Source organism: Poromitra crassiceps (assembly GCF_964638095.1).
Source record: "Poromitra crassiceps genome assembly, contig: HAP1_SCAFFOLD_253, whole genome shotgun sequence".
Classification (NCBI taxonomy): domain Eukaryota; kingdom Metazoa; phylum Chordata; class Actinopteri; order Beryciformes; family Melamphaidae; genus Poromitra; species Poromitra crassiceps.
In genome coordinates this window covers 68,716-90,000 of record NW_028152144.1, presented here as the reverse complement: position 1 = coordinate 90,000, position 21,285 = coordinate 68,716, and the positions used below count along the sequence as shown (strand labels likewise).

The 21,285-nt window shown below is 44.0% G+C and overlaps 2 protein-coding genes across 2 annotated transcripts in view; one reads left to right on the top strand and one right to left on the bottom strand.

Annotated features, from left to right (window-relative positions):
* LOC310770873 (T-complex protein 1 subunit beta-like) overlaps nt 1-159 on the top strand; it is a gene marked incomplete at its 3' end in the record, with an annotated part of 34,848 nt that extends 34,689 nt beyond the window's left edge. Inside the window, exon 6 of the mRNA XM_083663577.1 lies at nt 1-159. This exon is cut by the window's left edge and continues 30 nt beyond it. Coding sequence (XP_083519703.1) covers nt 1-159 — 159 coding nt within the window.
* Nucleotides 160-5,133: 4,974 nt separating this feature from the next.
* On the bottom strand, nt 5,134-7,055 carry LOC310770871 (heat shock 70 kDa protein 1-like; the record flags this gene model as incomplete). Its single annotated transcript, XM_083663575.1, is given in 3 exon segments — nt 5,134-5,781; nt 5,783-5,908; nt 5,910-7,055. Coding segments are annotated over 3 exon segments (1,920 nt in total).
* Between the last annotated feature and the right edge of the window lie 14,230 nt (nt 7,056-21,285).

Genomic DNA, 21,285 nt, shown 5'->3' with positions numbered 1-21,285 from the left:
CAGAAGGCGTTCAGCCGCAGAGCCCACATGCTGGAGCACCAGCAGTCACACACAGACAACTACCGCTTCCGCTGCTCCGCCTGCTTCACCAGACACAGCTACTACCGAGACCACAAGTGCCCCGCGGCCGGGACCACAGCAGGGCCCGGGGGGTCGTGAGCGGAGGGCGAGGAGCTGGGAGGAGGGCCGATGGGGCGGGAGAAGAACGGAGAGGGCGGCGAGCGCCGGCGGAGGAAGAGGAGGCTGGCGAGGAAGGCGCAGAGTCTGAGGACAGAGGAAGACCAGGGGTCAACGGGCAGCGAGGAAGACCAGGGGTCAAAGGGTAGCGAGGAACTGGACAGGGAGGAAGAGGAGGAAGAGGAGGGAGAGGGGAGGAGGACTGAGGCCGCCATGTCCGACGAGCGGACCGAGAGAGGAGAGGAAGACGAAGATGAAGGGGAGGACGCGGGCGACACACTGGAGCAGATACAGAGGGATGATCCAAACAGTTTGCGGCAGCCATGTTTGTAGTCCAGGCAGTTTGTATGTGACAAATTTCCTGGACTTGGACCAGCAAACAAACTGAGTCACACATTGTTTAAAAACCTCAAAATCTGTGTCTGGGAAAAGACTTGTCTTAATTTGTTTTAAATTAAAATGTTATTTAACACATTGACTGCCAGCCCTTTTTTCAATGCTGTAGGTAGGTTGTGCCAGGTTTTTTTTTGAGGATTCTGGCTCATTTTACAAGAGCCGAGGATTCTTTTCTGTTAAGACTTCGTGAACACCATCTAAAAAGAACTAATAGAATGTGTGCTTTCTCTGTCTAAAATAGTTAGTTTGTAGAGTTAGTAGTTATGTAAGCATTAGCAGTTGAATACAGCATGGTTTCAGCGTCAGAAAAAATATTCAGAGATAAACGGCTTTTTGTGAAATTCGATAGAACAGTCACTTTAACCATTCATTTTTGGCATCAGTAAGAGTCAGACATCTAAACAATAGTTTTGAACAGTAATTTCCTCCATAACAGCAGGAAACCCCCCTCTGCTTTCAACTCCTCCCTCCGTGTGTGTTCTCCTCCTGCCTCCCTGGCTCTCCAGCGGGCGTGTCACAACAAAGTTGCTGCTGCCTGGCTGCTGCCTGTTTGAGCGGCCGCTGTTTGAGGAAGTCTGGGTGGACTCGCTCGTTTCGTGGAGTTTTGGTTGAGAGCTTTGATGCGATTCTGGTCATATTTATGCTGCGTGTTTCAAAGTGTGCATCCAATCTATTCTTGGAACCCCCCACCGTTGCCACCGCTGTGCATCAGCGCGAAAGTGAAAGCGTTTTCGCCATCAATTTTACAGTATGAGAACGGCTTGCTCGCGCTTTTCCGTCCAGTTTTGGGTCGCCTCTTTCTACTGTGGAGAGACATGTCGACACTCAGTGGGTCGGTAAAATAGATTATACACATTCAATACCTCCAATTCTGGTGTAGGAGACGTAAAAGGGGTTGATCGATGTCCCACCGTCAAAAAAAAAAAATGTTTATGTAAGCCGAGATATCTCGTCCTTGGCACTCAACGGTTGGATTATGTAAGCCGAGATATCTCGTCCTTGGCACTCAACGTGTTAAACTATATACACTCATATTTTTTTACTTTCTCTGTAAAGGGTTAGGGTAAGAAAAATAGCAGTGGGCCTGATTTGTACATTTTCTTGTGCACAAATTTAAGCCAGAGTGTGTTATTTATAAAATGGTGTCTTGATGGCAAAATCAATGGGTACCATCATTTTCTTCAAATTTACGGTATATAACTAATATCCTTAAAGGAACAGCTCACCCTAAAATCCAAAATACATATATTCCCTCTCACCTGTAGTGCTATTTATCCACCTATATCGTTTTGTGTTAGTTGCCTGAGTTTTGGAGATATCGGCTGCATAGTTTCTGCCTTCTCTCCAATACAATGGAACTGGATGGCACTCGGCTTGTGGTGCTCAAAGTGCCAAAGAAATACATTTGATAAACTCAACAGCAATGTCTCTTTCCAGAAATCATGACCCCGTTACTCAAGATAATCCACAGACCTTGTTATGAGCAGTTTCATGGAGGAACTATTTTATTTTGTCCAAACTACACCCGCTAGCTGCTAGATAGTTCCTACATGAAACTGCTCACAACAAAGTCTGCATTATCTTGAGTAACCGGGTGATTATTAGGTCAACTTAAAGAATTTGGGTGTCTGCGAAAGTGACAGCACTTCCACCATTTTTTGGAGAATGACCCAAGATCATTTTCTCAGCTACAGTGCTAAGCAAAACATGATGATGTCACAGTGAATTTGACCTTTGAACTTTTGGATATAAAATTGGATATATCACTTCATCATTTTTAACCAATTAGTAGGCCTTGATTTTACAATCCCAATTCATGATAAACTTCCTTGAAGTATTGAGTGGAGGTAGGGGTAAATGCGTTATGTCACTCATATGCAGTGTTGGGCAGTAACTAGTTACAGTGTAACTTAGTTACTGTAACTTTATTACTTTCCCCAGTAACTAGTCATGTAAGGAATTACCATTTCAAAAAAGTAATTATAGTACAGTTACTAATCCGAGTAACTTCAAGTTACTGCATTACTTTCTCCAGCGCTGGTGTGAAGATCAGTGTTGGGGTAACCTATTACAAAAGTAATATATTACATGTAATATATTATTTTTTAGCAGTATTTTAGTAATATAACTTATTACTTATAGGATTTCAGTAATATTATACCAGTTACTTTGTCAAGTAACTCAAGTTACAAATTGAGTAAAAAAAAAAATCAAAACACATATTTAAAAAAGATACAATAATTTCCTAATCAAACTGTGTTTTATGCAAATAACCACTATAGATGACAATAACAAAGGAAAATAACTACATTTCGAATTTTGGATTGTTTACACTGATTTCAAGGTGGTTGAAATTATTCTACGGGATGGTTCCTGGGCGGTGATGTCATTCTGCTGTTGCTGTTGTGTTGGTAAAAGTAATGCAAAAGTAGTGTAATAAGTAACGAGTTACTCTACACAGAAAGTAATATTGTAAAGTAAGTTATTACTTTCAAATGAAAGTAACTAGTAATATGTAGTGTATTACATTTTGAAAGTAACTTGCCCAGCACTGGTGGAGATAGGTCTGCCTATGTGAGACGACATTATTGTTCCAATAAAGTGGATTCTGTTGTAAAAGGAGTTAAACAGGTGGGACATCACTTTACGGAAGGGGGCGGGTAGCGAAAGTAATATAGTAATGAGTAATGTAACTGATTGCTTTTGATACCAAGTAATAAGTAAATAAATCATATTACTTTTTACAGTAGTGATCGTAATAAGTAACTAATTACACTTCCTGAGTCACTTCCCCAACACTGCTCACATGCCCATAAAGAGGATTTCAAGGAGTCAAACAAGATTGCAACATTTAACTTAAGTCACACTTCTTAGTTGCATCATGATCAGATCCAAGTATTGTTTGTTTGCAGAGAGTGCCGGCACTGTGTCACCTTAGTTTCTTATGAAGCCTTTTATACATTGCAGTGTGGAAACATTGCATATGGTTGGGGGGGGAATTGCTTTCATATTTTCTACAAACAATCTCACTGGGAACTTACTAATTTATTGGACTTGCTTTTGTCCAAGTGCTATTTTATATGAAGTGAAGACTTAATTTGAACCTATAACCTCATTAGGGTGACCAGATATAGACGGTTGCCCTAGTTGTTGTTTTTCTCATGGTTAATGTAGTTTTTATTACATGTAGCAGGATTTAAATACTGCAAAATGCTGCTGATTAAACTGTAGCTTGTTGGGGGACGTGTGTTCAGTGAAAGGTTTACGGCTCAAGAGAGATGTTCCAGCACAAACATGATGCCTAAACTGAGTAGCCGCTGCACCAAAAGCCTATTTGTGTTATTGCTTTGAAGTGCTTGTATTTGTTAGTGTGCTATTTATAGCAAATAAACAACTTTTTATTTTTTGCTTTATATGGTTCCTCCACTTTTCTATTTGATCTTCTCTGACGCATTGGGTGCAGATTTTTCTATAAAATATAATGAAAACCACAAAGATGAACTGTAAAAGACCACAGGGGGGAAAGAAAACTATTTTATAGTCAGTTTTATTGCAACGCCCAGCAGCAATGCACGAATAAAAAAACATTTACAAAAGTCAGATCTTTAAATATTCAGACTTAAACATTCAAGATTCAAGATAGATTGAATAGCCATAATCAGTAAACATGTTACAAGCGAGGAATTTGTCTTTGTGCATTATGCAGCGCAGCAATCGCAGGAATAGGACGAATCAGCGTGACGTCACTTGACACCCAGAAATGCGGAACCCCGCGGCAGTTAACTAGTATGAGTTGTGCCAAACAAACGTTAATATCTCAAAAACTATACATCACATCGCTTCTATTTTGACATTCTGAGTGAGAGCAGAAGTAGCTCAAGAGTTTGATGTATAATATATGCACGTCGTGTTAAAGTTGTGTGAAGTTTTTAAAATGTAAACAGAGTTAGCTGGCTAGAGTCAGACAATCGAGCCCTCGCGCCACTTGGGCTCCATAGGGTTCCATTGCCGTTGCCACCCAGTGACGTGGTTTGTTTACCAAAATGCTGCTTGGCTGATCCCTCGTATAGCAAACACAAAAGCAAAATATGAAGCAGACAATCTTCAAATTATAAATGACATATTCCACTATATGTATGTCCATGTAAGAAGTCCAGTCCTTAATGGGGGGAGGGGGGTTCATGAAAAGTAAAAAGTAAAATGACCATATTAAAGTCCATGTCATATATCAAGTAAAGTCCTTAAGTGTCAGTGGGATAATGACCAAGCCGGATTGCTCAGGAGGTATCAGGAGGAGGCAAAGTCCTGATTTTGGGGGGCTTTCAGGTCTCATTGGAGAGGCAGATAGCAGTTGGGTAGAAGCTGTCCCTGTGACGGGAAGTCCTGGTACTGCAGGACATCAGTCTCCTGCCATCGGGGAGGACCCTGACGAGTTTATGTCCTGGATGTCATACATCATAAATACAGTAAGGACACAAAGTGACAAACAGGAGTCATGAGGTAAAGTTGTGTTTGAAGCCACTGTAGTGATCATCACAGTGATCAGAGTCTGAAGTCTCTTTAGTCGACTTCCTCGATGGTGGGGCTGTAGCAGCCGGCTCCCGCCTGCTCTCTGCAGCCCCCTGCAGGCGCTGCTCCCTGGTACAACTTGCCGAGGACGGCGTTACACACCTTCTCCAGCTCTTTCTGCTGGTGTTGGTACTCCTCTTTATCAGCCAGCTGGTTGTTCTCCAGCCAGGCGATGGCCTGGTCGCACTTCTCCACCGCCTTCCTCTGGTCCTCCTCGCTAATCTTGCCCTTCACACTGTCATCCTGCACGCTGCTCTTCATGTTGAAGGCGTACGACTCCAGGGAGTTCTTGGCGGCGATCCTCTCCCTCTGAAGCTCATCGTCAGCTTTGTATTTGTCAGCGTCCTGCACCATCCTCTCTATCTCTTCTCTGCTGAGTCGGCCCTGGTCGTTGGTGATGGTGATCTTGTTCTCTTTGCCGGTACTTTTGTCCACCGCCGACACGTTCAGGATGCCGTTGGCGTCGACGTCGAAGGTGACCTCGATCTGAGGAACCCCTCTCGGCGCGGGTGGGATTCCCGACAGGTTAAACTTGCCCAGCGAGTTGTTGTCCTTGGTCAGGGCTCGTTCCCCTTCGTAGACCTGGACCAGGACCCCAGGCTGGTTGTCGGAGCACGTGCTGAAGGTCTGGGTTTGTTTTGGTGGGGATGGTGGTGTTGCGTTTAATCAGGGGTGTCATGACTCCTCCGGCTGTCTCGATACCCAGGGACAGAGGAGCCACGTCCAGCAGCAGCAGGTCCTGAAGTTTGCCCGAGGTTTCACCTGTTGAGAATGGCGGCCTGGACGGCGGCGCCGTAAGCCACCGCCTCGTCCGGGTTGATGCTCTTGTTGAGCTCCCGGCCGTTGAAGAAATCCTGCAGGAGCTTCTGGATTTTGGGGATTCGGGTGGAGCCTCCCACCAGGACGATGTCGTGGATCTGGGCCTTGTCCATTTTAGCGTCCCTCAGCGATTTCTCCACCGGCTCTAATGTCCCCCTGAACAGGTCGGAGCACATCTCCTCAAAGCGAGCCCTGGTGATGGAGGTGTAGAAGTCGGTGCCCTCGAACAGAGAGTCGATCTCGATGCTGGCCTGGGAGCTGGAGGACAGCGTTCTCTTGGCCCTCTCACACGCTGTGCGCAGCCTCCTCAAGGCTCTCTTGTTGTGGCTGATGTCCTTCTTGTGTTTCCTCTTGAACTCCTCCACAAAGTGGTTGACCAAGCGGTTGTCAAAGTCCTCACCGCCCAGGTGAGTGTCTCCAGCTGTGGCTTTCACCTCAAAGATGCCGTCATCGATCGTCAGGATGGACACGTCAAAGGTTCCTCCTCCCAGGTCAAAGATCAGGACGTTACGTTCGCCCGATTTGCCTTTGTCCAGACCGTAGGCGATGGCGGCTGCTGTGGGCTCGTTGATGATCCTCAGTACGTTCAGTCCTGCGATGACGCCTGCGTCCTTAGTCGCCTGCCGCTGGGAGTCGTTGAAGTAAGCCGGGACTGTGATGACTGCATTCGACACCTTCTGGCCCAAGTAGGCCTCAGCAGTCTCTTTCATCTTCACCAGGACCATGGAGGAAATCTCCTCAGGGTTGAAGCATTTCTCCTCCCCTTTGTAGTCCACTTGGATTCTGGGCTTATCTCCGTCTCCGACCACCTTAAAGGGCCAGTGCTTCATGTCCGCCTGCACCACCGCATCATCAAACCTTCTTCCGATCAGTCGCTTGGCGTCAAACACGGTGTTGCTGGGGTTCATGGCCACCTGGTTCTTGGCTGCGTCTCCAATGAGTCTCTCGGTGTCTGTGAACGCCACATAGCTGGGGGTGGTCCTGTTGCCCTGGTCGTTGGCGACGATCTCGACCTTTCCGTGCTGGAAAAGCCCCACACAGGAGTAGGTGGTGCCCAGGTCGATGCCAATCGCTACACCTTTAGCTGCACACATCGTGCTGGAGATGGCTGCCTGATGTGGAAAAACATGGAAGAACAGTTTAGCAACTAAAAATTACATTTATGCTACAACACATGAAAACATACAGTATACATTTCACAGGCTACAATATTATTTAACATCATGGGGTTTGTTTAAATTCATCACACCTAGGCACAATATACTATTATTATTATTATTATTATTATATTATTATTATTATTATTCAAGTCAAGTCAAGCCAAGTTTATTTGTATAGCCCTAATTCACAAGCATGTCTCAGAGGGCTTCACAGCAAATATGTCTAGCTAATTCTAGCTGACACAACAGTAGCAAATTACAGAATAATGATAACACATTGAACAATTGATAGAGAAATATAGAAAATATAGAAATATAGGAGAGAGCAATACTACAATAGTAGGCTACATACAAGTAATTACTTCTCATGTCATGTGCATGATTAGGGTGACGTTACATATTCTCATCCAAATTCTGTGCTTAATTACACACGATGATGCATATCAGATCAACACTTCACAATACTGTCCACAACATTTAGAGTAGTTATAGGGAACTAATGAGGAACTAACTATTAGCAGTTAATTGTCAGTTCATGAGCAGAGTAACTGATCATCATTAATGATATTGAGAGATGAGACGTCAGTTATTGACTAACCAAAATGTCATAATTCAGTAGCTGATAGTCCCACTAAATAAGAAAAGATCCCGAAATAATGAATCGTGTACTTACTCTGCTCCGTTAGAAGCGTCTGAGGGTTGTGCTTCTTCTTCTTCTCTTGCTCCTCTGCGCTGTAGGATCTGCTCGAGTTGTAAATTGCTCTCTCTGGCTCGCTTTCTGGCTGTTTCTAGACGCTTCACGCCGGTTCACGCCCCGCTGCGTCAAGTCAGCCACAATAAAAACGATAACTTCCGGTTATTACTTTCAAAACAAAACCATCGCTGACGAACAAATACTGCAAGTCAATATCACAAATATCATTACTTTTATTTTGAAAGCGGGACGGTCTTACTTCCGATATTAACGCTGACTAAATAACGCAGCTGGTGTTAACCATAGGTTTTAACCTAGGTCAGTGACGGTGACAGCAATGAATGTTCGAGATCCATCTGGAGTCGTGGAGCAAAACCCAGAGAGAGCCAGACAGACACTTTTTTTTTTTTTTTTTTCTCCACTATATTTCTATGGTGATTCAAAATTTAATCACTATATTCATCCAGAGGCTGTACCTTCACAGCAACTCAATCATTTGGTTGTTTGTGGTGTTTAGTCATTACTTATGTATTCATTAGGCTACTTATGAATAATGTATTTATATTGTTTCCAGACATTACTTTAGCTCAAGGAAAATACTTTTGTATGGCCTTTGTATCATCATCATTTCAATTCCCTAGGTGGGCGGGCGGGCGGTTAGTCATGATTTTGATCACATTTTCATGTCACAATTGGTAATGAGAGAAAGAGTTATGACATCACTGATGATGTCACTCATGTGATATTTGATTGATGACATCACTGAGTAAGTAGTAAGATCAACATGGGATTTGTTTACACTTGATGATTTACCCTCTATTGGTGCGGGTTAAATTGACCTTTAAAAAGTAATAATGGTAACCCACCTATATAGCTGTGTGAGGCTGGGCCAGTAGTAAACCACTTCTGCACAAGCCAAAGGTTAGTGGCTTGAAGTAGCCTACCAAAATAATTTATTCAGAAAACAATATAAGGCTATTTCTAGCCCCCCCCCCCCAAACGAAAACAAAACAAAACTCAATAGTTATGAAAACATGCCCTGAAATCAACATGACAACTAGCCACTCTGCTAACTAAAGTAGCCATATACTGTGATGGTTTTACATGATAGTTACTCCTCAGTCTAGTTTCCATGGTAATCTAGAATAAGGATGCTGTGTTGTTCCACTACATACTTGTCGTTACTATTAATGTAATTTTAGGCGTATAGTGTTCATGCAACATCTGCTCCTGAAGTTGATCCAAATTCTCACCTGGTGGACAGTGTCATAGGCTTGATTGTCCATGAGGGAGCAGCCTTGCACAACATCTTCATGGCTCCCCCATGAGCAAGCAAACATGGAGGAGACAAGAAGTAGGCTAATGGCCACATCTCCCTGCTCTCTGCCACCCCCTCTGCATGGCCAACCTGGAGCCCAAGGGTGCCCTGCCCTCAGTGCAGCCCCAAGCTCTGGACCTGGCTTTAACCCTTCCATCTATCGTTGGTACACTATTACCACTGCTTCAAACTACTGCAGCTACTACTACTACTACTAATAAACTACTAAGTAACTAGTAGTAAAAGTAGTAGTAGTAGGCCCAGTAGTAGTTAGTAGGCTAGTAGTAGTAGTAGACTAGTTAGCTAGTTAATTTTTGGAAAATGGAGGGAGGAAGAGACAAAGGTCTAATCCTTGGGAGCATTTTGAGCTTGTGAAATGCATGATTTGTGATCAGAACCTGTCCTACTGCAAAACGTCTTATCAATGCTGAGACATCTTCACTTTGGTCTAAACGCCCTAATTGTTCATCATCTGATGGGGAAGCTGGAAACCTCAGGTGTCCCTAAGGTATGTTTTTTGTTCCATTTGTTAATCTGTGTTTAACTTCATTCATGTATAAGGGGAAGTTTTGAAAATCACCTAAATATGATCCTACCAAAACAGATGTATAAAGGTGAATAGGATACAAAAATTAATTTGATTACTTACATTATGTCAATTATTTCTTGTAAGTTTTATGAAATTGTATGTTTCATTATGCAAATGAAGCATAAATATGCACTAATTTGCACACAATTCCAGAACAGAGATCTGAACATTGGATAAAGCCAGGTTCAAAATTAGTTTCATTTTGTTGACATATTAGACCCAAGGGTTTTTACAGAGGTAATTTTGGATATATATATATATATATATATATATATATATATATATATATATATATATATATATATATATATATATATATACCGTATATATATATATATATATATATATATATAAATATATATATATATTTTAATCACTGCATAAATACTGTCAAGTCATAAAAAACTAAAACAAATAAACAATTGTCGTCGTTATCAGACTATGAATGATATATGAACAAACCCCCCTTGTTACAACCTTTGGCTTGAATATTGCAGATTTTCCTTTTTAAAGGATGACGTCTTTGGTGTGTTTGATTTTAAGGTGGAATAGGAAGAAAATATTTTGTAATCTTGTTTTTTAACTTGCTAAATAGGCTACCCACATCCACAAATTCAAATAAACCATTATTTATGAAATGTGCGATACAAATAAACTTGCCTTGGCTTATTGGGCAAAAACGGATGCAAGGTCAATAGAGACAGTCCGCATGTCTGGGAACGCCCACAAAATGTTAAACGGCTGGCATGCGAGTGGGGTAAAACCGCCGCCCATATATCTTATGGGCTGACTCACCAAAAGACGCTGCTGCGGCTCTAAACTACAGGTTTGGGGATTCTAGAGCAGAACACAAGACGTCTGCTCAGATGTGCGTTTACTGTGGTGGTTAAATCCCCCATCGTGTCTGCCTGGGCTGGGCTATCAGCTAAATTCTAACTTTGCTGAATGGATAGAACCGGGGGTTTTACCCCACCCTGACCACGCCCCCAGCCAGGCTGAGCCAGCTAAACCAGCGTCTATGACGAGACGTGGCCTCAACCTATGGGATCACGCTCCTGTAGGCTATGTACAAGCTGACTGAAGCTCACTGAAATGTACTGTGTGCACGGACTGTGGATGACATTTTAGTGAGCCTCAGTCAGCCTGTACATACAGGAAGGAGCGTGACCCCTTTGACCTTGCACAATATTTTTTGCACAAATTTCCAGAGCTACTATGAGGAACACCATGGATTGTGCTGAGAAAGAACTCTACCATTCAACATCATTAATAGGGCTAGACTTTAAAAAAGTGTGAACTGTCCCTTTAATGTTTACGGGACAGATGGATGGACAACCCAAAAACATACATGTAATGCCTCTGGCCACCACACGGCTATCGTGGCGGAGGCATATTAAGTTTCATGTATCATCAGTGTTCCAATTAACTTTTTGGCGTCCCCAAATTTCTCTCAACCTGCCTCAGCTACTACTTCTACTGCAGCTAGTGTTTCCTACATTTCCCAGAATGCCAGGCATAAGCCACCAGAGAAGAGGATTAAACACGTGATTTAGGATGGATCTTTCCCTCTACATTGAAATGACTCCTGTATGTAACACCGAGCCACTGCTATTAACTTTACTGTGCTGCTGCTGCTAAAACACACATTTCAAAACTGTACTGCAATGTCTTTCACTTGAACACCACTCATTCATCCGAGGCGCACACACACTCAAACCTGGAGATTTAATTTATTAAGGTGAACAATTTCTGTTACACATCATCACATGTACATAATAAATCAAACAGGGAAAAGAAAATATAGTGTTACCATAAACCTCTTATTAAAACCTTCCTTTTTTGTTTGTTTTTTACAAAAGACAATTAATTTGTTATTGACACCATTTACAACTTGTTTTCATATACAGGAGAGTGAGTGCGGTTTAGTTGTACAAGGATGATTCTGGAGAGTGGAGACCCCCCCCCCCCTCCAAAAGAAAAAGAAAAGGGGAAAAAGATGTATTTATTTTTGCAATGAAACATAAATCATATTTACATATTATATATCTACTGTGTCCCTGCGGTTTTAATTCATGATCTACCCATAAGACCATAATTAAAAACACTTTATGCTCCGACAGGCCTGCTTCCTGGGTGACCGACATAATTTGAACCGATGCTGTATATTTGTCTTAGTAGTTACGCCCCATCTCGGCTGAAGGCAACATCACCCAGTTGCCGATGCATCATCACTTTTAATACCCCGTTCACACCAAGGATCCAAGTAAGGGTTAATGCACGACGAGGTGTACATTATCACTTTTTAAGGGACGACGCGAGAGGCGTGAACCGTCCGAGGCGAAGCCGAGGATGGTTGCCTCCGCGAAGTCCCTTGAGTCTGGTTCATTCATGAACCTGATGAAGCATCTGCGAAACGCGTTGTACCTGTGAGCTGTTGCAAATAAATGCCACGTGAAAAGTTGGTCCAAGTCTGAGGAGTTTGTGCGGTCCGCTGGACTCTTAGTCTAGTGTTTGTTTATTTCTTATTCTATATATATATAGCGCTATTATCCAGATTTTCTTCGACCATGCCGACAGATTTTCATGCAAATCGAAACTGTCTTGAGAGATTCATTTTAATGTGAATGGCACCACCCGGGTTACTATTGTTTGGAGAAGAGACATATTGTAGCGATCCTGGGTCTCGATGTATAAAATCGGCACGTTGGTACTTGGCCAAGGGGATTGTCCCTTTGGTCTGATGGTTAACGTGTTGCGCTTGTAAGTGAGAGACCTCGGGTTCGATACCAGCCTCGCCTGTGCTGTTACAATATTTAGTATAGCATCACAAGATGCATCACTGTATGTATATCACTCCGCGTGCTTCACAGCTGTTCATGTTCTGATGTAACGTTGATTTAGGCAGTGTTTTTCTGTGCACAGTAGCGCCGGCGATATGGATACATTTGACTTTAATTATGAACGGTATTAAAGCTGAAATCATCTGTAACCTCAAAGTAGCTAGCTTAGCTAGCTTGCAGTCGGGAAAAACAGTTCACCTGTTGCATGGCAACACTTAGTAGTGTTCATGCAATCCTGAGGGACGACGAGACGGCCTACAGAGAGGAGGTGAGGGTCCTGGAACAATGGTGCCAGGACAACCACCTCTCTCTGAACGTCTCCAAGACCAAGGAGATAATTGTGGACTACAGGAGAGGGGGGGGCGCACACCCCCCAATCACCATTAACGGCACAGTGGTGGAAAGGGTGGACAGCTTCAAGTACCTGGGAGTCAACATCCACCAGGACCTGACCTGGGCCGGCCACACCGCCACTGTTGTCAAAAAGGCCCAACAGCGAATACACGGACTCAGGCGCCTGAAGAAATTTGGGCTAAGGAAAGAAATCCTCAGGGACTTCTACAGAGGCACCATTGAAAGCCTGCTGACTGGCTGCTTCACCGCCTGGTACGGGAACTGTACCGCCATGGACCGCAGGGCACTACGGAGGGTGAGGCGCGCGGCCCAGCACGTAACAGGAGATGAGTTGCCAGAACTGCATGAACTGTATAACCAGCGGTGCCTCAGGAGGTCCCTGAAGATCATCAAAGACACAAACCATCCCCACAACAGCCTGTTCTCCCTGCTACCCTCAGGGAGGAGATACAGGGTTCCAAAAGCATGCACAAATCGCTTGAGGAACAGTTTCTTCCCGCAGGCCACGAGACTCCTTAACATACACAAATAGTGTAGTAGTCGTACCGTACCGTACTGCAGCTGCTACCATTATGTATGCCTAATGTTTAATTGTATGTTTAATAAGGTACATGCTATTTGCACCTGTATGTCAAATACGTCGAATTTAAAATGTCTGAACACGTCTAACGTATGCACAATGCCTAATGTTAATTGTATGTTTAATAAGGTACATGCTATTTGCACCTGCATGTCAAATACGTCGAATTTAAAATGTCTGAACACGTCTAACGTATGCACATGACATGTGCACCTATGTGCAATGAATAAGCCACTGACTTGTCTTATCGCTATTCTGCCTTATTGCCTATTGCTGCTTAGTATTGCTTATTGATGCCTATTTCTTATTGCCTATTGCTCATTGCTTGTTGCCTATTTGTACTATGTTGTAAACGGAGTCCACAGCACAAGAATTTCACACGTGATACTTGTACCATGGAGTGACAATAAAAATCTTGAATCTTGAACTGTTTTTGTTGGCAGAGACAACAGACACAAATCATCCATCTCAAATTACTTAGAAAATACTATTACTTGAAAAGCTTTTACAGCGTGTATGAAATCAATGTCTTGTGCCTACGACAGAATCACAGCACTCCCTCTCTTAAATACCAGGCTAATTGTTTACGCATCGGACCCGGGTTGTGACCCAGGGCCCGTCTGAAGTGTCATGAGCAGGCATTAACCCGTGTTGACTGACTTAGTGAACATTTACAAAAGGAGGGTTGAACATGTTGTCAAGTAACCCTGGTCTCACCCTGATCGTTGGTGTGAAAGTGGTATTAGTCTTTAGATTTCCTCAAAATAACCTGCTAAAATCCTCTCAACAGCAGGGCCAAGAGGGACTTTACCATGACCAACTTTTAACACCCGGCCAAAACCAGTAATCTACACAGTACAGCCCAACTGCTCTGTTATCTCGAAGTAGCAAAAAGAAACACAGAATGGCTGGTGGGGAAGCAGAGAGACACGTATACGTGGTAAGGTCAGTTGTGGTTATCCCTGGAGTGGAAAGCAGGCTCCGTGAAGCCAAAGGACAAAGACCATCTAAACAGTGCATGTGGAAACCCAGACCGTAGACTTAAACAGGAAGAAAACTGTTACTGTGACGCGTCATAGGGGGAGGTGTTACTGCGACGCGTCATAGGGGGAGGTGTTACTGTGACGCATCATAGGGGGAGGTGTTACTGCGGCGCGTCATAGGGGGAGGTGTTACTGCGGCGCGTCATAGGGGGAGGTGTTACTGCGACGCATCATAGGGGGAGGTGTTACTGCGACGCATCATAGGGGGAGGTGTTACTGTGACACGTCATAGGGGGAGGTGTTACTGCGACGCATCATAGGGGGAGGTGTTACTGCGACGCATCATAGGGGGAGGTGTTACTGCGACGCGTCATAGGGGGAGGTGTTACTGCGACGCATCATAGGGGGAGGTGTTACTGCGACGGGTCATAGGGGGAGGTGTTACTGCGACGCATCATAGGGTGAGGTGTTACTGCGACGCATCATAGGGGGAGGTGTTACTGCGACGCATCATAGGGGGAGGTGTTACTGCGACACGTCATAGGGGGAGGTGTTACTGTGACACGTCATAGGGGGAGGTGTTACTGCGACGCATCATAGGGGGAGGTGTTACTGTGACGCGTCATAGGGGGAGGTGTTACTGCGACGCATCATAGGGGGAGGTGTTACTGTGACACGTCATAGGGGGAGGTGTTACTGCGACGCGTCATAGGGGGAGGTGTTACTGCGACGCATCATAGGGGGAGGTGTTACTGTGACACGTCATAGGGGGAGGTGTTACTGCGCCGACGCATCATAGGGGGAGGTGGGCGTCTGCACCAATCACCTGCCAAGGTGGGGGGCCAAGGTGCACTTGGGTGGTTTTAAAGGTATTTTTGTGAGAAACTTGGGCAAATCGGACCCCAGGACCACATGCGTCATGTAGCAACCAGGCGACCTCATGCAACTCAAGCCCATTCGAGGAAACTAACATCTTTCAACAGCCCAAAGTTTGGCAGATTTAAAGTTCAGATATTTTCAATCGCTGGCAGATGTTCAGCTGTGTAGCACTGCGGATGACATCATCACTGAACTGTTATAGCCTCAGCCAGGAAGGATGACATCACCACTGATGACATCATATGCGTTATCCAAAAAAGGCTTCTCTTGACCATGCACGTGGTAAAAGAGAGAAAGCATTCAGTCTGGTGCTGCTCTGCTCAGTTTCTCAGACACCGATCGTTCATGGTAAGAAACTAGTTCACTAACTCACAAGGGCACTTCCAAGCAAACCACCAAATGAAGGGACTGAGGAGTGAGGACTGAGATTCACAGTCTTCTTCAAATCGGCTATATTAGTGTTGGTCACCGTCAGACACACATTTCATATTGGTAGAGCAGTTACTTCTTTTTAGTGCACACACACATCTGTTAATTGACAGAAAACTGTAGGAGGTTGAGTGCCCCTGATTTTATATGGAGTTGTGTGCGCTGGAAAGTTTTTATATATATATATATATATATATATATATATATATATATATATATTCTACCAAAATGAAAGATTCCTTTATATTGTAGCGATCCTGGGTCGCTAAGGATAAGAGCAAGCACGTGAGCCTAAGCTAAAGGGATTGTCCCTTTAGCTTGATGGTTAACGTGTTGGGCTTGTAAGCTGGAGACCCGGGTTCGCGAACAGGCCTCGCCTGTGCCGTTACATTGGTGTCAGAAGTGGGATGGGATGGCCGCGCGGTCATCGGAAGGCAGCCCGGATGGGATGCGTGAGGAAGCCGAAAGCGTCCGCCAGTTGCTGCACCAAGCTGGTAAGGCAGGGAGTAAGCTGAAGCGCAGGGGCTGCGCTTCCCACAGGAGGAGGTAGTGTAGCGATCCTGGGTCGCTAAGGATAAGAGCAAGCACGTGAGCCTAAGCTAAAGGGATTGTCCCTTTAGCTTGATGGTTAACGTGTTGGGCTTGTAAGCTGGAGACCCGGGTTCGCGAACAGGCCTCGCCTGTGCCGTTACAATATGTTCAAGTTAAATAAATACTGGTATAAACTACATAGCATGGGTAAACCCAGCCCCCACGTGACCTGCTCTCAGACCTGTTCTCAGTCACTATGACTGGGAACTGAGAGAGCAGGTCACGTGGGGGCTGGGTTTACCTAGGCTATAAACTACACCCCATTTTTGACAGAGATTTGTGAATGAGGTTTTCCAATGGATTTTTTGTTTATGGTTTAGGACAGGTGCAACTAAAATCAAGAATTTCCTTCAATATCAAATATTCAAGAGTAGAACCATGGTAAGAGCACCTTCAAATGCTACATACACAGCTACATGTTGTGTCTTTACCGCTGCAAAATATCCATCCAGAATGCCATTCAAATATTTCATCTTAACTGAAAAGAAGAAAGCTTTCGATTTGGTTTGACTTGCATTTGGTGTTTTTTCTTCTCCCCACTTGTGTTTCGACATGTTTTAAAATGTTGCCACTTTATATCGAGTGCACCTTGAGTATTACAAACCCGTTTGTCACGTTTCCCCTTCCTCCCAGGCACGCAATCTCGGCGTCATCATCGACCCCACCCTTTCCCTTGAACCCCACATCCGTCAAATCGTCAAATCCTCCTTCTACCACCTCTAATATTGCTAAAATTCGCCCCTCCCTCTCACACTCCACTGCTGAAACTCTCATTCACGCCTTCATCTCCTCCCGCCTGGACTACTGCAACTCACTCCTTCACGGCATCAACTCCACCCTCATCAACAGACTCCAACTGGTTCAGAACGCAGCAGCTCGACTCCTCACCCACACCAAATCCTGGCACCACATCACCCCTGTCCTCAAAGAACTCCACTGGCTTCCCATCCCCTACCGCATCAACTACAAAATCCTGGTCATCACCTACAAAGCCCTTCATCAACTGGCCCCCCCTTACCTCACAGACCTCCTCTCCCCCTACCAACCCTCCCGGTCCCTCAGATCCTCCTCAGCCGACCTCCTTTCCACCCCCAAGTCCAAACTCCGCAGCTTTGGGGACAGAGCTTTCTCTCGGGCAGCTCCCAGACTCTGGAACGCCCTTCCCCAAGAAATCAGAACATCAGAGTCCCTCACAGTCTTCCACTCCCACCTCAAAACCCATCTCTTTTCCACCGCCTTCCCTTAGTCCCTCTGCTCCCTCCCCCCATCCTTGCTTGTGTGCTGTCTCTGTCTACTGTCTTGTCTCACCACTATCGCCCCTCCCCCCACATAGTACTCAGTGTTTAGTGTAATCTCTGTCGTTATATGTTCACTAACGTCACCCCCCCGCCCCCTCAGTGTTTAGTTTTTGTGTTGCCTACTGTAAAGCGTCTTTGCTATGGAAAAGCACTATATAAGCCCCATCTATTATTATTATTATTATTTAAAAAAAAGACTGTTTGGTCGCTGATGGATTTGATCCTGCACGGACAGATGAGAAGCAAGGTGCAGAATATCTCTGAAGCTGATATTACCAATACAAACATATCTCACTCTCCCAGAATATTCTAAGCCAAGATGTCTCATCTTGTAACGACGCGTTTAAGACCGGGCCCTATAAAAGTAGGGCCAATTTAAGTCCCGCCCATGTCTTCAGACTTCTTCAGCGCTATAAATAAACGGGTTGCAAGCACCCCTCACAATCATTAAGCGATTCACAGATTAAATACTATGGAGCCAGGAGCACTAGACTCTCTCTCACCATGATATGTGTGTGTGTGTGTGTGTGTGTGTGTGTGTGTGTGTGTGTGTGTGTGTGTGTGTGTGTGTGTGTGTGTGTGTGTGTGTGTGTGTGTGTGTGTGTGTGTGTGTGTGTGTGTGTGTGGTATATCTCCTTAACTGGAGTGTCCCTGGACTGGGTGAAGTCTGACTCAGACACTGTAATCGTGTCTGAGGATGTTATATCTGACTGTACAGTTTCAGTAAGGGTAACTGTTAATGATACTCAACATCATGTATCACCAGCCAACACACGCAGGTACCTGGTAGGGCTGCAACAACAGAGGCAGCAACAACACTGGACCGGTTTAAAGTTACAGGGAAAGCTAGCATGTATTCCCACTGCAGATCATACAGTTTCCCATACAATATTCAAGAACTACGCAGTTAATGAGGATATTCTTACATTTGCAGTTAAAGCCAGATTACAGGTCCTCCTAACCAGACTCAATCTCTCTCTGTGGTACCCCAATACATTTTCTCCTCATTGCCTGCACCATCATAACACCCCAACCATAGAGTCACTGTCACATATTCTGAATGGCTGCCATGTATATATAAACTTTATTACAGGCTCATGGCCCACAGGGTATAACAATACATTACATTTACGAAAAGGATAAAAAAATACAGTTCAATTATCAGTTCGTGTGTCTATACAGTTCATTTACCAATCCCAAGTGGGATATTGAGATAAAAGTGTCTTAGTAAAAAATGCAATTCATTCCATAAGAAAATATAATATATATACACATACACATATATATATGTACACACCCATATATACATACATATACACATAAACTTCATTGACAGGCTCTTGGCCCACAAGGTAAAACTGCACCTTACTTTTACTAAGAATAATAATAATAAAAATACAGTACAATTCATCTACCCAGCCCCACAGGTTACTACTCTAATAGAGGCACTCATGCCAGTGTCCTCTGATGGTAGAAGTATACCTGACAGAACTACGGCCCGGGTCTGTCATCTGTTCAATGAGTCCATTCATTGAGCGATCCAGCCTGCTCATGAATTTAAATGTCAGGTTCCTTAACAGAGCCATGCAGGTAGTGAGACCCAATGAACAGAAAAGCTCACTGGCTCTAGTGCTCGTGGGTTTCTTTAACATAATTCTAAGACAGTCATTATATGCTACTTTGAGCTTGCGTAAGCTCTCCTTCTTATACTTTACCCACAGTGGAGCTGTGTAGAGAGGGGTGCAGTAGGCTCTAAACAGATTTACCTTAACATCCATAGTACAATGGTGAAATCTACGGACCAACATGTTGGCTTGTACATATAGCATTCTCCTCTGCCTAAACATGTCCTCATCATCCTCTAAGGTATCTGTTATGATGTGTCCAAGATATTTTGTGCTCTTGGACACACCCATTATTTGACCGGATAGGTAAAAGGCAGGAAACTTAAGTTCCAGATCTTCTTTGGTTCTGCATATTAGTACCATGCTCTTCTTGGCGTTATAATGAATATCAAAATCAATACCGTAGTTAGAACATATATTGAGTAACTGTTGGAACCCACTGCTACTAGGGGAAAGTATGGCAAGGTCATCTGCATACATAAAATGATTGATTAAGGTATGTATATTTCCAGACATGACAGGATTGTTGACTTACTGGTTAAGTTAAGGACATGCTTCTATACATCCCACCTTCTTCTGTTGAAGTTTATACTCACACAAGGGTTTCATCTGACATGTTCATACTATGCAATAACGAAACTGAGATATTTTCAAATGTGACAGCCAATACACCAGATGTTGTTGTTGACGAAGAAAGCAGAGAAGTCACCATCTTAGAAGTAGGCTGTACGTTTGACTATAGTCTGGAGGAGACATTCCTTGCTAAGGTTTTAAAATACCAACCTCTCAAAAATGAGATTGAACAACTCGGGTACAAGTGCAAACTACTTGTGTTTATATTTGGAAGCCTTGGCAACGTCCACAGACTAGTTGTAAGGGGTTTGCAGATGGCAGGAATTTCAAAGCCAAAAGCTAAAGCATTAGCCAAATTCTGCTCAATATCTGTGATAATAGGCAGCCGCCACATATGGAGGAGACGCTGCTTCCTGTATCCATAGACAGATCAGACATGGCAATGAGATTCTGAGCTTGTATGTGCATCTACCACTATTTGTGTTCAAGAATTTCTCTTGTAAAATGTGAACATAAATAAATATATTAAATGTGTGTGTATGTAGGCCTGTGCGTGTGTGTGTGTGTGTGTGTGTGTGTACTTGTATGTGTGTGTGTGTGTGTATGTATGTATGTATGTATCTAATGTAATTACGTAGTAGGCTATGTTAGGCCTATGTATGTGTAATATGTTATTGTTTGGCATTCTATTTAAATAATTAGTGATAGTTTGTTCATTCACTTAATGGAGTGTTCATTATATATCCGAGCGGCACCTGAAGGCACCACCAGTCACCAGTCATCAGGGCAGATCAGGCCCCAGAGAGCAGCAGCTCAGCCCGGCCAGGAGACCTGCCTGGCACTGGCAGATTATGACACCCAAGGTGAGAGGTCTTCTGCTCAGACATCAGATTCATTCATTAATGCTTAATTAATTAATGACTGCAGCGCGTGCCTCCTCGCATTGCATTTCCTTGTCGAACTCCGACGTTAAAAGTTTGCTCGTTACAAAATAACACTCGTTGACCACAACAAGCCAGTTAACCTCGCGTCACCAGGCTGATTCTGTCTGAGAGCAGCGAGGTACGCAGGTTACGCACACTGGTCGGTGACTGTTAAAGCCGAAGGTACTGGTAGGGCAAACTTCAGTTATTATTACTGTAGTTTACTACATTTAAAAGCTGAAAACTTGCCAAATCTCCTTCACAGGGGGAATGGCGTGCCGATTCTCCATTTCTCCTTTCACCTCACTTACCGAAGTGCTTTCCAGGCGGGTGGTGGGTCAGGTGAGTACAGCCTCGTTGTTTTTGTGCAGTCACTATATATTGATAGTATTCTGTTACTTCACCACACAGCCATCTTGGTAGGAAAACAACGATTGTAATCAATTAACAGGTGATTACAATCAAGTGACACAAACAGCCAATGAGAT